At 38.7% G+C, this 17539-nt stretch overlaps 1 protein-coding gene across 3 annotated transcripts in view; it reads right to left on the bottom strand.

Annotated features, from left to right (window-relative positions):
- LOC121876648 (protein ROP-like) overlaps positions 1-12140 on the bottom strand; it is a 48900-nt gene extending 36760 nt beyond the window's left edge. Inside the window, exons 1-2 of one of the 3 annotated variants that reach the window (XM_042381953.1) lie at positions 12065-12140; positions 8708-8793 (exon numbers count right to left, since the gene is read on the bottom strand). In XM_042381953.1, the coding sequence (XP_042237887.1) occupies positions 8708-8735 (28 nt within the window). In that variant the 5' untranslated portion in view covers positions 8736-8793; positions 12065-12140. Of the gene's footprint in view, positions 1-8707; positions 8920-12007; positions 12027-12064 lie in introns of those variants that run through there. The other 2 variants (XM_042381955.1, XM_042381952.1) reach the window with 2 other exon arrangements.
- Positions 12141-17539: the final 5399 nt, after the last annotated feature.

Genomic DNA, 17539 nt, shown 5'->3' on the forward strand with positions numbered 1-17539 from the left:
AAGCTGCCTTACATACAGCGGGTGTATGTTACTGGGTCACACAATAGAGGGTAGAGGGATTAATACGAGAGTGTGTGTTGTTTCGAGAGAAGGTGCAGGAGGATACAAAGACTAGGAGGGATGAGGTGGGTGGACATGAGCTGTTAGGAGCATGACACTCAGCTGGCACTGCTGCACTACCACCAGGGGGCTCTCACTTGTTGCCACCTCCGCTGTCTCCAACACACACACACACACATTCATACCTTACCCCATGTCCTTACACCAACCAATAACCTCAACTCATTCATCCATTCATACCCTAGCTCGCCCTCTTGCTCGTCCACTCAAGCATCCCCATTCACCACCCCACTCAACATACACCACCCACCCACAGGCTTCACCTCATCCAGCACCATCACCACCAGTTACCACCACCACCCCCATTACCACTCACACCACCGTCATCACCACAACAGCCACCACCCACCAACGACCACCTTTATCCCATATCTTTCCTTATATCAACAAAGACTTTATATCCTAGCGTTTACCTCACTCTAGTAACCCTCTTATTACAATGACCACTAAATATTGCTCTCCAGGCGACGTTTCTGAACTGTACCCATAGTTCTATTCTAATGTCCCTTTACAAAAAGTGTTGAGATGTCGAAGATGTTTTGTCTCCAGTTCATAACTATACCGATCACCAAGCATCGCTCTCCCAACTGACTCAGATGTAAACTTATTTAATTTGGGAAACAGACACATACCCGGAGGCAGTAGAATAGGTCTTCTAATCGGTTGTTAGAGCCAAAGATGTTAAGCAGTTAATGATATAGTATTGAAAAAATAACGTAAAAGGTTAACATTTCTGACCACCTACTACGACGACGACATGGGCAGGTTATCTTAATTAAGCTCCTCTGCTCTTCGGGAAGGTGTGCTAAAAATGGCGCCTCTAATTTTGGTTTTCGCATTTTAAATTTATCATACCATGATTCCCATCAAAATAAAATCTGTCTGCTTTTGTGAGAATTAATTTAAACACAACTTATTCAGTAACCTGGTAGATTACACACCATAATAATTTGTCAATGTTACCAGCAGCAATAAGTTCACCAAATAAAAAGGTATCACAGTACTGCATAAGATATGGTAACCTGTTATTCTCTTTATCTCTCCCACAATAATGTACAAGTAAACAACGTATCTGTTTAGTGTGTTGTGTCTAACTTTCGTTAAACGCCTTCGTACTCTCCGGCCACCCAGATCTCGCGAGACAGTGAGAGAAATATTATAATGGCGTAGTAAACCAATGAATAGGACAACAGTAACCATGGCGCGTGACAGACAATGTTCTTAACACTCTCAGGTATGACCATTAACACGTCACTCGGTACCATTTGCTCCCACGTGTCCCTCCCCGTATTCATTATCCCTCATCGTCGACTGCACAGTATACACAGGAAGCAGGTGCGTCATTATCTTACTAACTTTGCACCATCTCCCCAGAGTATTCTCCTCACGGACCCTACTCTCTCTCTCTCTCTCTCTCTCTCTCTCTCTCTCTCCAGGTGAAGCACATCGATGACGTCATCGTCTCCATAGTAACCATTTCACCCACAGGCTCCATTGACTACACTGATGACATCATCGTCTCCATGGTAACAAGTTATCCCAACAGCTCCATTCATAAAGACGGCGGTGGCGATGTGGTGGGAGGAGTGACCAACCTCTCTAATAGTAATCACATTTCCCAAGTACTTACTGCCATCACGTCTAACTGCTCCATAGTTAATTAACACATACAATACAACGTAACTACTGCATGTTTTCTTCACCAACCACTTTGTGTAACTTGGTAACTCCTATCAATCACCAAGTGTAGTACTCCATAAATCACCACATACTACTTGTTGCACACCATCTATCACCACCTACCACTTGTTGCACTCCATCAATCACCACCTACCACTTGTTGCACTCCATCTATCACCACCTACTACTTGTTGCACACCATCTATCACCACCTTCCACTTGTTGCACTCCATCAATCACCACCTATCACTTGTTGCACTCAATCACCACCTATCACTTGTTGCACTCCATCAATCACCACCTACCACTTGTTGCACTCCATCAATCACCACCTACTACTTGTTGCACTCCATCAATCACAAACCTACCACTTGTTGCACTCCATCAATTACCACCTATCACTTGTTGCACTCCATCAATCACCACCTACCACTTGTTGCACTCCATCAATTACCACCTATCACTTGTTACACTCCATGAATCACCAGCCACAGTATAGGAACGAACAACTATAACTAGATGGCAATTTAGATTACAATTAAAAAGCAGTTAGTTCATAATATTTAATACACTCACACTGGAGAGTTCCATTAGCAACGAGTAACTGGTTCACCAATTAAAGAGTCATTAAAAGCTCTTGGCAATGGATTTGATGACTGGTTTAACCCTTACTAATAGGAAACAATTTGTTATTGCTAATTACATTTAGACAGAACCCGTCAACATATACCTGTAGTACTGTAGTCACACACTTTAGTACTGTCTCGAGATCTTCCCCTTTCCTATGTTATGTAAAGGCCTTACACACTACTGTACTGTAATGATAAATGCAAACTTCTGCTGTATGCTTAGTGTCAAGAAGATTGCATACTACAGTACAGTATATCCAAACGATACAGCAAATATATTTTCATCAGTAATGGAGTAATGTAAACAATGGTTGACAAAAAATATCCCTCCATAATGAGAAGAAAAAAGCAATTTAATATGGAACAAAACGAAGTAAGTCATTTTTGTATTTAAGAAATTCATTAATTTTCGAGTCCAGAGTTGTATGAAGTGAATATTACATATCTGATGAAGTTACAACAAGAAATGAGTAAAGGTAATTTTCTATACGAGTGACCTATGAATGTTGCATCCTGGAAATAACCCAACCAGTTTCAATCCGTCTAAGTGCAATATACGTAGTGCTGGTTCCATATTTAGTCACACATTTACCTGTCAACTCTTGGACAATTTTTAGATTTTTATGTGTTTTTGATTAGTCCCCCTAACCATATACAGTCAGTCCCTGACTTACGATGGGGTTAGGGACTGACGACCAGGTCGTAAGTCGAAAATGCAAAAATAATATACATAGAAAATCTAAAATGGGTGTCTCTTTTTCTTCTCAGCACCACGAGAACTCTCACTTTTTCGCTTGCCAGCCATTTTAAAGGAAATTACTAACAAAAATTTTGTCAGTACACAGCACGATCACTAACGTCGAGACTCAAAAATACGTAATTTGAAATTTTTTTGGTACAACTGCGGCAGTCGTATGTCCAGGCTGTCGTATGTCCGGGTGGTCGTAAGTTGAGTAGGTCGTAAGTCGAGGAGTGCCTATACAGGGACCCTATATATACAGTACAGTATGCTTCAATTGCCTTTCATGAGCTAGCCTTTGCCTCTCATGACTGTGTTCATGGTTTATTTCTCAGGTTGGATGTGAATAGGGTGCAATAATCTTGTGTGACCAGACCAAACATTATACAGCAGGTTTATTTTTCGTACTACAGTTCCCTCCTGTACTGTACTAACACGGAACACATCAGGATGAAGTGATATTAAAAAATAATAAAATAAATAAGAAATAAAATAAAATTAAGTCGACTTCCTGTATACCATTTTACAAGCCTGTATTGTACTGCCTATATAGTTCAGTACGTACATTGTGCATCTGTAGTATGTGCATGATGAACTAATGTAAACTTTTATGGCAATTTTACTGTACAAACATCTATCCATCAATCTACTGACCCACACCTTTGTTGATACCCAGTTTCGCATAAAAAATATCCAGCAATACCAGATCGTTTTAGTGACACAATTGGGTTGGCTGTCCACAGAAAATAAGAAGCAACTTTTGTGCACTTAAGGTATTCTTTGTTTCAATTTCATTCTTCTGTTTACTGTATCTTAATACTGTGCTGTACTGTCAAACGGTTTTATAAACTGAAAATTCAGTGGCAATTAAGGTAAGGGTTATCACTTCATTTCTTTTTCAATTATGATGGGTTCTTTACTTATCTTATGAAGCCTAGAACCAAATAAGATGGAATATAATGGAAATACAGACACTTAATAAAATAAGATTTTCAATCTTCATACAACACCTCACAGTCTTGTCAAGAAGGCTACACAACTAAAATATAAATACAGTCACTACAAAATCATAAACCACAAGCTCAGCTGCATGAAGAATGCAACCAAGCTCAGTGAGTCTACTGGCTTTTGCCAGGATAGTGATGATAAGTCCTATCACCAACACACTTTTAGATACTGAGAACTGGACATTAAAAGTGGGACTTTCAGATATTGTACCTTCTTAACTGACAATGCATGGTCATTCAATATCTACCTTGGCAATATTGTTCTTTATGCAGCATTGCAAGTGATCAAAATCTTTCAAAGAATCTAATTACTCTGTACCTGTATGTATAGAAGTGAATATTATTATTTTTTTTAATTATATTTGCTTGGGCTCATTTGTTTCAAGTGAGTTATAACTTTATCAAAAGCCTATAAAATAAATAGAAAGTGCCTTTGATAAGAAAAAACAAACAAGGAAAAGTATTAATCTAGAGGTTAAATTATATGTTTTAATGCATTTTGATGCTGGAGAATAACCTGTTGCATCATTAGAGTGCTTGACCAACCTGCCATGTTGGTGAGAAAAATTCATGAGGAGACAAAGTTAAAGAATGTGCTCAAATTATAACATATAGAACAGCAACTAAAATAACTCGTAGCAAATGTCAAGCTATGAAAAATATGATAAGGCTTTTAAACACTTTTAACATCTATCATTAGATGAAGAGGCATGAAATCCTGATGCTTTATCTCAATAGCTCCACTATCACCTACCCCAGCTGACTCTATATGCTGTCTCCTCAACCATCCCCAATGGCATTTTATTAGCATAAACAGTATTTTATATCTAAATATTTATTTTCATAATTTTCTTTATGTTTTATTGTAATTTTCTATGCTTGTGTTGGTAAGCCACAATTACCTGATGGCAACTGCAAGGGAAACAAGAAAAGGTTGCCCGCCACCAGATCATGCAGCAAAGACCAGGGGATGGAAACAGCTATGGTGACCAAGTTGCCATCCAACATGTTGAAACAAAGTTTTATGGCTAAATGTCATTCCTACAGTAATGTCAACCTACAGTGTGGGAACAGCTGGTATGGCAGGGTCATAACTCTCAAAGGTAATCGAAGACCTCTTATAATGACAATTTTGGTACCATATCTAATTCGTATTTTGTCAAGAAAATCTTGACCAGAAATGCCCTGCAGGAATGTAAACACCTATTTATATCATTGGGTCTATGTCCACAGTATAGTACATTGTCTTATTGTCTTAATTAATGTTGCCCTTTTCAAGAACATGTGTCCTATATACTGTACAGTATAGCAAAATACTGTACAGTATACAAATACAGTAGTAGATGTCACTATGTGCAATGAACCATTAAAACTTCACCTACGAACCTTAGAATATTCTTTGTTAATTTAACCCTTTCACAGCGTGTCACGCACTTGCCATTTTATTCTGGCTACTGCCAGACGATTTTATTCAGCTTCGAGTAACCTCCCGCTGCGAAAGGGTTAAGTAAGACTGGGTAAAATTTGTTGAGTTTTAAAATACTGTTAATCAACTTAAGACTTTCTCTGGAAGAAAATCACAGAAAAACCAATACAGTGATCCCTCGGTTAACGAGTGCCTCGGTTAACGAGATTTCGGTTAACGATTTACCTTCCATAAGATTCTTAAATTCGGTTAACGAGCAATCCCTCGATTAACAAGTTTCTTACGAGCCGACTTCAACATGTTTTCGCTTGCATTTGGCGGTCCACCAGCTGTAGTATTTGTCCGCCAATACAGTAATCGGTTTTAGGGCTTAAATTCCTTACTATTTTAGTAAATATCAAGAAGTTTATACTATTCAATAATTTTAAAAGTTTAATATTAACTTTTTAAGCCATTTTAACAATTATTGAACATAATTGAAGGTAAAGAAACTAGTTTCTGGCGTGCCATCCAGCCTGTTAACACACCAGACAGGCGTTAGTCTCTCTCTGTTTTCAGTGGAGGTAACATCTTGCTTGAGACTCTCTTCAACTAAATGCTTTTTTTCTGTGCTTCCATCAAATTATTGGTCATTTTGAAATTTATTTTACATATTGACAATATATAATGCAATGCACTGTTGATTTAAAGAAAATAATCTTGAATTACACCAAGAGAACTAAAATTTTATGGGTGAAATGGCACCATAGGGTGACTTCTCGTCCTCCCCAATGCCTTCTCTTCTCCCTTCTCCTCCACCCCCAATCTAATTCCCATCATCATCATCATCATCCAGGAGCATTCTACATACACACCTCAAAGTAAGTGTACTTTTCTACCTTTTTTGTTGAATTTAGGCAATTTTCGGTGAGCTGCAACCAATTACCCAAAAACCCATTGAAACAATGGTTTCGGTTAACGAGCAACCTGCTGGAACGGATTATGCTCGTTAACCGAGGGACCACTGTACTGTACTATACATGTGAATTGGAAGTTCCTGGGGTGGATGAGGTTATTTTTAAAGTGAAGAAAAAAAAATATTTTGTAGTTTAAAATAGTTAAGTTTAGATGCACAAAAAATGGTACCTGGTTTTAGTATTATTACAGTACAGTATTTAGAAGTACTGTACAGTACAGTACTGTACAGCAACATCTGTTCGATTTCGTTAATTGTTTCCACAGATATTCTTTGGATTATAGTAATTACAGTAATAAAAACGATACAACTTTTTATTTATGATCATAAATCACCTGTAGTGGGCAGGGTATGAAAGGTTGAGGTAGAAAACAGTGAAAAAATACTCATATTACACTAAAATTATGTCTCTGTGCTTCGTACACGAAGAAATTAATTATTTACCATTAATAATCCTCCGAAAAACCTGCAGTGTCGTTGTGTTGTCGTTTCTGTGCAACAACCAACCCACTCGGAGCGAACATACTGGCACGCCCACAAAAAAAAATTAAAATTAAAGCATTCCGCTTCAAGATGGTTGCTTTTATTGGTACTAGATATCAAAGTACGTACTTTCTGTTTAATATGGCAGGGGATACGGGGGACGGAGGATGTTTGGTAATGTTAGGTAGGATTCTTTGGATGGTTAGGTTAGGTTCTATTAGGTTCTGTCTATTGTCATATAATTTTTATTACTTACTATCATCCAAACAACATGTGGGAAAAAATTAATGAAATAGAACAACACATTCTGGTGTTAACCATCTGCTCCAGGATTACTCTTACTTGAATTTAGAATGCTTAAATCTTTTGTGAAAAAGATTTTGTTAAGTAAGTTTACAGTAAACAGATACTTTACTGTACAGTACTACTGTTCTTGCCTAATATTGACGACTACACCACCGACGTATTATTTGTTTCGATGTTTATATTCTTACTATATTTTCATCAGTGAGTTTTAATATGATAATTTTTTGGGGGTTTGGTTAAGTTAAGGTTAGGTTAAGTTGAACTTTTAAATAAACACGTTTTAACACATTTGCCATAACTATGATTGTCCACTCTAAAACACAGTGAAATTGCAGCATATTTTAATTAATTTTCTATGAAAAGTCAGCGGCGGTGTAGTAGTCAATAGTTTCCCTGTTCTTATCTCTTATAATGCATGGGGGACATGTGGGACTAGAGTATGTGGATTAGTGTGTGTGATTGCTTGTCCTTTACTCACATCATCCAAATCTTGATGTAAGTACGGTAGCTACGGTATTTGCTAGCACAGGATTGGTGTGTGAGGTCTCCAAAGAATTCTTTAAGGTAGTGCGTATACATTTTTTTGAGACTGTATAATGAATATGCGTGGTTTAAAGCAGTTACAGCTAATGTATGTGTTGAAAGAAGCTAGGGCTAGAGATTTGGGTATTATTTTAGTTTCAGTCATCCACATGTGACTAAACTTTTTACTCCACAGAAGATCAACAATTAGCAAAGGTTCTTATAACAATGTGATGAACCATATCTACACCATGGCCCAATGCTACATATAAATGAAACAAAACCCAAAGTAAGAGTTGTAGCTTTACAGAATACTCCAATGAAATCTCTCACGAGTTCCAAAGCCAAGACATTGGCATAAGCCAAACAAGACTGGCATATATTTACGAAATATTACGAGTACATTATCCAACAATAGGAAACACGAGACCCAGACTCAGGAGAAGAGCTAACGTATGAGTCACACTACTAAAGTAAAACTTTTACTTGAGCTTAACAGTGTACAAAGTCACTCTCACATGATGTAAATTTCCTCTATTATTAAAACATCAAACTCAACCCAAAAGTGTGGTTGCAAAATAATCCTACATATATTAAAGCTATGTGGGTGTGTCAGAGCACAGTGCTGTGTCATAATAACTGATAACAGAGGGTTATATGCAAAATAAGGCAGCCCAGCAGACGACGCTCGATACCCTCCCACATCCGCCCATCACAAAAGCTCCTCTGATCACACCAGTCAGCACAAAAAACTAGCTAATTTTGGTATCTCTGTAAACTCCATACTCTAAAGCGTACAGCAAAGTGTAAAATATTACAAAAAGTATTGGAAATACTTACTTTTTCCGACTAATTCCTTGAGAGCCATTTTGACAGCTGTGGTTGTTAGTTCTTCTGTCAGCCACTAGATGGTGTCCAATCGATACCTGAGGGCGCGAAGTTTGAATACGTAAGGAAGGTCACAAATCCTTTCTGCGCCTCTTGTGCCTTAACTTGCTGTCAGCCGCGCATGTCTCTTTTCAATCAGTGATTGAAAATTCTAGACAAAATCCTTATTCACTGACAAGCCCTTAATGAGATTATTTAGGGAAACAAAATACGTGTCGCACGAATAGGACTACCTTGCATAATTATATAGCTCTTTGCCTCTTCAAATTTAAAAACTTTGTGCGTATGTGTGTGTGTGTGTGTGTGTTCAAGAAAACCTATGCTTCTTTGATTTGACAGATATCAATAAAACAGTGAAAAATACTTTGGTGAAAAAATAGCATTCACGACCCCCAAGCTCCTGAACTTTTTATTTTCTTGAGAAAGCGGGGAGGGGAGGAATAAGGATTGAGCTCAGAAGTTTCCAGATGAAGGACTTATCTAATGAATTAAGTAATTTTAACTGACGTTTTCTAAGGCGAAGTTGGCACACCCACACATCTATCGACGAAAACGCGAGGTACATTTAAGTGTGCTAACCAATACAGCATATTCCCGTCATGTTAATATATCGAACGATTCGTTTCTGTATTATACCCTCCCTCCTCTCTGTTGAACCCCTAGAAAACGATTGACATTACTTTTCAAAAACACCTAATATAAATGGGTGACAATAATGAATTAATCTAAACAGGCGAACGGGTGAACACTGAATATTACTCGTAGTTAAAATAAATTAACGGGGGACATTAGATATACTGTATTAAACAAGTGTAGTACACGGGTGACATTACTTATATGTACAAGTATTACTTCAAACAGCTTATGAACGGGTGATAATACTTAATTACTTACATATTCACATATATAATTTCGGAAACTTTTATACATGTTTTATATTGCATCTGAAACTCGCTAAACTCTTAATTTAATGACCAACTAATTATTATTGCTATGCAGATATTTGGTCGTGATTAAGCGTTTAAAACCAATTTATGGATGTAAAATGGGACTGGCAAGGTCCTTCGGCATTTAAACTAACTTACATCAAACGTAACTGCTTCCTTACATGCATTTTAAATATTTTATTCGGTAGGAGGTAGTAGGCAGCTACCAAACAGGGAGGTACTACCGCCTGGGAAGAAATTGGAAGCATAAGGTGTTGTCTAATGGTAGACCCTGCTGCCATATGGCATCACGAAATATTGTGACCAAGTCCCAGGTTGCTGATCTGACTTTTTGCCTCATTCACACACAATTGCAGGGTCTCAATTGTTTCTCACTCTTGATCTTTAAAAAAAATATTTATTATTATTATTATTATTATTATTATTATTATAATTATTATTATTATTATATTTGTTTTCATCTGTATTCCATATTCAGCGTGTTGGTGATAAAGTAAAACTTTAATCAAGACATTAAAATAAAGAAAACAAAGGAGGCGTTATTGAAGGTATACAAATAATGGACTGGAGGGCGCCACATGAACAAACAAATTAGCTTTAATTTTTTCTTTGGGTTATATCAAAGTTCTCTTCGAGTCATATTTTCGGGGTTATAACAATGTTTCCCTACAGGTATAAAAAAAAAATCCATCGGTCGGCCATCCCGGGAAAAAATGACAGGGCAAGATTCACATGTCATACCCCAATCTTGAGAATGAGCTTGGTCTCCTCTATACACGGCCGACAGCGAGAGTAAGAAGGATCAAACAAATATTGATCAAGCTCTTCAGTGGCAGGATGGACACCCGCCAAAGCCAGCATCGTGCACGTCTGTCGTTCATACTGAATTCTCAAGACTGTGACACTGATTTATAAACAAAGCATTATTAACTAATTACACTATTATCCACCTCTACAAAATCAAAATAAATGGATTAAGATTAGTTAAAGTGAATATGAAAATGTTAAGAATGTAATTTTGATTAGTTTTGGGAGTTTAACTGTACTGTAGGTGGAAACAATTATGTTCTATATACTGTGACTCAGACGGGCGACGAGCGTGTTTTTGTCTTGATCGTGTCAGTGAAATCGTGTTCAGTTAGTACTGTACTCCTACATTCGCATAAAAGCTAATTATACTATCTTAGAATAATATGTTGGGTGTTATATTTCCTTCACAATGTATATTCCATGCATGAGTTGGTAAGCTTGGCAAACTGTGAAGGGATACAGAGTCACTTCCTCCCGAACACATTGGATCGTATACTAAGGCGGAGCTGCTGGAAGTGAGTCATCGCTCTACGCACTCTTCTGGAAACTCGTGTTCTGAGCCCATATCCTCAAGGGTTTGCAAGTTAATATTTTCTTGTAACTCAAGATACTTTATGATGATGCAAAAATTAATTTATTCGTGATTGATATCGTAGTTAAGTGAGAAAAAAATTACAATGCCCAGCATTAAGTCAATAACCTTATCTATGCTACCGATATTATCTATTAGCATGCCATGGTTTTAAATCTAGTTGTGCTAGATAGCAATGCTGGACTCACTTATTCTAGCAAGACCCGTCCTGCTACTGCTGTCACGAGGTAATATGATAATATATCAGAACACAAACAATGAAGAATCTCTACAAGGACTTGTCAGGTGGCTATGAATTTCACCATCGCACATGTTTAAAGCTGGTAAAGACCCTACTATGAAGAAGGGATTGAATAATATCCATAACTGTCACAGTGATCCTAGAGGCCTATACCTCATTCATTTGTTCTAACATTGTTCAACTGTTGCTAATGTACAGTCGGGGTCAAAAGTCTGGAACACTTAGCAATATCTGGCATCTTCTTCTGAGTTATATATATATATATATATATATATATATATATATATATATATATACTGTATATGATTGGGATAACTAATAACACTACTTGTCATCACATATGCCTGAACCACAAAATGGAATAAAACTCTCCTTAATACCTAAGATGTTCGGGTACTTACATGCCAAATACTGTTAAGTGTTCAAGACTTTTGACCCCGATAATACATATATGTACAGTAAATATTTTTCGGATAATTGACCAAATTTTTTTACCCTTTTTCCACGTCATGGATCAAGCTGTAATACTGTCTCGTAACTTAACAAAGCCAACCACTGAGAGCAATGCACAAAATTTCTCATAAATTACTGTCAGAATGAATTTGGCTGATATTGTCACCTAATAAAAACACGTATCAGTTACAGTAGGGAAATTAAGGTACAACGTAAATTGAACGTCAGGAAAAGGCTGAGACTGGCACCCAATGTTCTAGTACTACCTTACTCGAGGGCGTAGCGCTAGTGACTGCCGATGGACAAGCAAGTGGCGGCTCCCCTCTCCACTGGGATCGTGGTCTCAACTGATACCACATACGGCGCGGAGAGAACTTTCATTTTTTTCGGTTATACACGAATTCTGATAGTATAAAGTATTTTACTTTAATAAGATAAGATTAAAATTAACCTCCTCAGCTCAAATTAAATTATCACCGCTACAATTTTCAGTGTAAATAAGTAAGTATATTTCTTCACAAGTAGGTACTTGGTAGTACTGTACTTTCCCACCCACATCACGATCTGTTCGCGCCAATGCCGTTGCCCGGTGCTGATTGGGTGCGGATATTGTGTTTGTGACGTCATATCCTTCCTCCATTGATACTTTTGAAAGAAGTCTACCCACTTATCTTTATAAGAATAAATTAATCACAGTCAATATAATTTAAAGAAAACAAATAATATTACAACCGTATCTCTAAAAGTTAGGCTAAAATATTAGTGAATAATGGTCACAGCCTACATGGGCGACTTCATGAAATTCTGGAGTAGGTGGCTGGTCAGATCTCAACACTGGACGAAGTACATGTTCAAAGTTATACCATTCTATTTAAAATTAAATTGTTAAATGAAAATACGAAAACACAAGTTAAACGTGTGAGTCACCTTACAATGTTGAGTACAATAAGCAAAACTAGCATCCCGGCCGCTAAAAATTATTGATATTTTTTCTTTTGTCATTTCACCACCTACCAACTTACTAGTTGGTCTATCCAATGTTAGTACAGGAGGAAACTGGAGACCGGGAAAGACTGTGAATTTTGGTATGATCACACTGGATAGAACCCTTCTTATGTGTGTCCGGGCTCGAACCCTTGACGTATTAGTGAGAAGACATAAGCGCGTTACCACTGTACCACAACGGAGTAAATAATTTTTCAAACGCGTGAATTTCTTGGAAAATATTAAACAGCCAGTTATTGTGAAATGAACATGTACACTGCTAACAACGATTTCACAGTTCATGCTTGTTTAGTCTGTTTTATGTTAATTGTTCATGAATACGTGGTCTACTTTACAAGGTGCCGAAGTTCTGTATGTGTGTTTGGTCTACAGGACGACCAGTTTCATTGAGACAACCAGTTTCATCATCAGGACAATCGGTTTCACCCCCAGGACAACCAATTCCACCCAGATAACCAAGTTTAACATTATCTACAGCTTTACTTGTCCCACCACACTCGCTATCACACACCTTGATCTTACAACATCCACTCACCCACAGAAGATTCCCAACCATCCCATCCCATTAAAGCCACCTCAATTTTATATAAATTAAGTGTTTTCAGTTTTCTCCATTCCTGATCCAAACAAAACCTCAAGAACCTCAGAAGACGTGCTCTTGTCCTCTCCAAGTTTTCGTACTTAACTCAAACTGGAATCTTGTCAGTGTCTAATACTTACCCCCCCCCCCCCAAAAAAAAATAAATAAAAATGTGTCCCGTCCTCCTCCTTCAGTTATCGACCTTAGTTCCCATCTTGGTGATCTGTTGATGTCAGTGTTGTGACAGCACCTACTGTATATAGTATGGGCTCATTCAAGGCGCTGGTACAGATTATATAACATATACATTCTGGAGCCAGTGCATGCCCAGTACTTGCGTAACTGACGCGTACAGTTCGTGATCGACCTCCAAAGCGGAGAATTAAGTATAATAGTAATAACAATCTGACATAAACAATTACTCAGATTCCTGAAACACCTTAAAAAGTACACCACCTCTTCTCCCATGTCCAATATGGACTTCAGGTTTCCGTTCCAACTCGTCCACTTCTCGCTTTCCTATCTCATAATTTTAAGCATGCTAATGGTAATTCCGGCGAAACTCATCTTGTTATTTTTCATGCAGTGTAATTATTAAACTTCAGTTTTTGGTCTCCTCGATTCCTCCTTTTTTGGTCTTCCTACTTTCCGTCCAAGTGCCACAGCTGTGCGGTTATGGGTTCACATTCAAACTACCTTCGCATCAATGCTGGACGGCGTCAATGATAGGCTACAATGGGTTGGATGAGTAGTCTATTATCATTATATTATTACATTTGATGCACAACATTAAATGAAAACTCTGGCGACTATCTAAATACGCCATAAAACGGTACATGCTGCACGTTGTACGAGGAAATATTTAGCTTTTTTTTTTGCGGGAATTAGCCCACCTGGGCACAGGTCACTGACCCACATAGGGGCCTAGAGGGCGAAAATGTAATAATAATAATAATAATAATAATAATAATAATAATAATAATAATAATAATAATAATAATAAAGAACTATGAAGAAATACAAAAATTAAAAAAAAGGATCATGAGTGAGAAACAATATGGCAGCAGAGTCTATCATTAGACAACACATTATGCTTCCCATATCTTCCCAAGCAGCTTTACCTCCCTGTTTGGTAGCTGCTTCCTAGATTTACAGTAAACGGCAGAACACCCGAGAGAGCTGATAAGTAAACTGACGCCTAAATGATAACAATGTACACGAGCCTGGGCCCTGGCAGCGTAGGGCGATAATTCACTGGAAGACAATGATTGAAAAGTTTCTTGGCTCATACAAGTTACACAGTACATATTATGTTCCTGCCTCTAGTTTACTGTGTCTGTATTTCTTCGTCTTTCATGTTCTTTCCAACCTTAACCTGGCAACAAAATCTGTAAAATGTACATCAGTAGTAGTCGTATTTACCACCGGCCACACCCTCCTCCACCACTCAACCTTCGATAGTTTACTCTGCTTGTTATTTTAATCAATAATTCAAGCTAGACGCTCGCTTGTTGAAGACGAGAATGATTTTCCTTCTTGTTTACTGTACATCCCACATCGACAACAAATAATAATCAGAGAAGTTGAAAATGGAATAAATGGAAATACACTGAGAGATCTAAACTATATTTGTAGCCTTCCTTTTCGTTTACATTGTGCTGTTTGTTGTACTTAATAATGTGCTTAAAGTCGAGGGTTCTAACGTCAGCACACACTTTTCTCCGAACACAAAGGTGTACAGCGAATAAAAACACTTAAAAACTTTATTTATAACCACTGGTGACGTAGTAGGGATGGAGCGAGGGAAAAGCCCCTCTAAGTGATATTTGACGTCACAGTGGAGTGGTCTGGAACAGCCAATCATCGATTAGCGACAACACTGACGCTACCAGGCCCCACACGGCTCATCCTCCGACTCAACCACGTTATGAACAGTTGATATCATGAGTTACTTTGTCATCCCTTAAGTAATGCTAAGAGAACTCGTGAAACTATTGTGATGACACATAGCTTCTCTATTATTAAGGTGTGTGATATATTTCATATTACGGTAATTAAAATAATAATATTTCCACCAACAACCAGTGTCCCCCATTCACACTGCCACCCACCGTCAGTGACACCCACCCACACACTTCCACCCACCTTCAGTGACACCCACCCACACACTTCCACCCACCGTCAGTGACACCCACCCACACACTTCCACCCACCGTCAGTGACACCCACCCACACACTGCCACTCATAACTTGCGTCACCCACCCACACACTGCCACCCACCTTCAGTGACACCCACCCACACACTGCCACCCACCGTCAGTGACACCCACCCACACTGTCACCCACCATCAGTGACACCCACCACACTGCCACTCATAACTGCACACACCACCGTCAGTGACACCCACCCACACACTGCCACCCACCGTCAGTGACACCCACCCACACACTGCCACCCACCGTCAGTGACACCCACCCACACACTGCCACCCACCGTCAGTGACACCCACCCACACACTGCCACTCATAACTGCGCCACCCACCACAACTGCCACCCACCGCAGTGACACCCACCCACACACTGCCACTCATAACTTGCGTCACCCACCCACACACTTCCACCCACCTTCAGTGACACCCACTCACGCACTGCCACCCACCATCAGTGACACCCACTCAAATTGCCACCCACTCACGCATTGCCACCCACAATCAGTGGTACCCACTCACACACTTCCACCACCATTAGTGACACCCACCCACACACTGCCACCCACAATCAGCGGTACCCACTCACACACTGCCACCCACAATCAGTGGTTCCTACCCACACACTGCCACCCACAATCAGTGGTACCCACTCACACACACTGCCACCCACAAACGCTTACACGCTCAGTGCCTTAAAGAGAGCTCGGGCTCTCAACTGGCTCAGCCATGTTAATATTATGATTTTGATCGACTCTGTATCTGTGTTCTTCTGGCTCAATAAATTGTTTGTGTCAATATAAAAAACTCAAGGCCTATATGACTATAAACTAGTATTTTACCCTTGCTACCACTCACCTTCATTTTCTTCAGCCACTTCTAACATGATTCCAGCTCAGATAATAAACTGTTAACTACATCCTGTGACACTAAGTGGACTGGACTTACAAGAAGAGCTTACATTTAAAATTTATTGGCCTATAATTCTCATACTACATCAAAAGGACAATAAGTTCCAAGATGTTTTGTGAACTCCTTTTTTTCGACAAGGATGCTAACTCGATGTCACGAGGAAATTGTTGGTTAGATAAATGCCTCATGACAGCACTATAATAGAATGTATACTTGGTGTATGGCTATACTGTATATTTATTTTCCTTTATCATTTCACCCTTTAACAGCTCATTACCCGTGCTGACTTTTATTGTTCAGTGTTAGTACAGGAGGAAACCGAAATACTCGGCTGTGATACTTGGTGAGGTCACACAGGATAACACTTCCAACTCAAATGTTGCGGCCTCCGGGCCGGAGATTGAGCCAAGGAAGGATGCTAATACAAGAGAAGGATGGCCCACTCCTATGGACAAATGCATTCACCGCTCAAAGTTGCTCCACCAAGCGGCTGGGGAGTAAACTAAATAATTACCAGGCAGGGAATAAATGAGGCCCCGTTACTGTGCAGCTATTAGTTGCTGTAGCAACTCCTTAAGGAACAGAAACCTTTTTTCCTTTCGATTTCCGAAAGATAAAGAAAGGTGTGTTGTACACCCACTGTTGTCAATGTTGACTGCTCATTAGTTAAGTATTTATGAGCGCTTTCCTTATTTAATACATTTAGTTCTGATAACATTCCTCTCTTCAGAATTGGTAGTTAACATCAGAGTATCATGAAATATATAGATGAGTAGGATTCTGTTGCATTTTCTATATGGCGTAGGTGTTAAATTACAGCAATTAGGTACAATAAGCACTGTCAGTATTTTGTGTATTTCATTTGTGCAGCTAATATTTTGTCTAATATATGATAAACAATGTACCTTGCTTTTCTAATAACAGACAGTATTGTACATACCGGTACAAAAATATGTAAATTGTACAGTATGTCAAGATAGTAACAATTTAATTAGTCTAACATTAACAGTGATTGGATTTAAGTGTGGCATTTGT

This window comes from Homarus americanus, unplaced genomic scaffold, assembly GCF_018991925.1.
Source record: "Homarus americanus isolate GMGI-L3 unplaced genomic scaffold, GMGI_Hamer_2.0 scaffold28, whole genome shotgun sequence".
NCBI lineage: Eukaryota > Metazoa > Arthropoda > Malacostraca > Decapoda > Nephropidae > Homarus > Homarus americanus.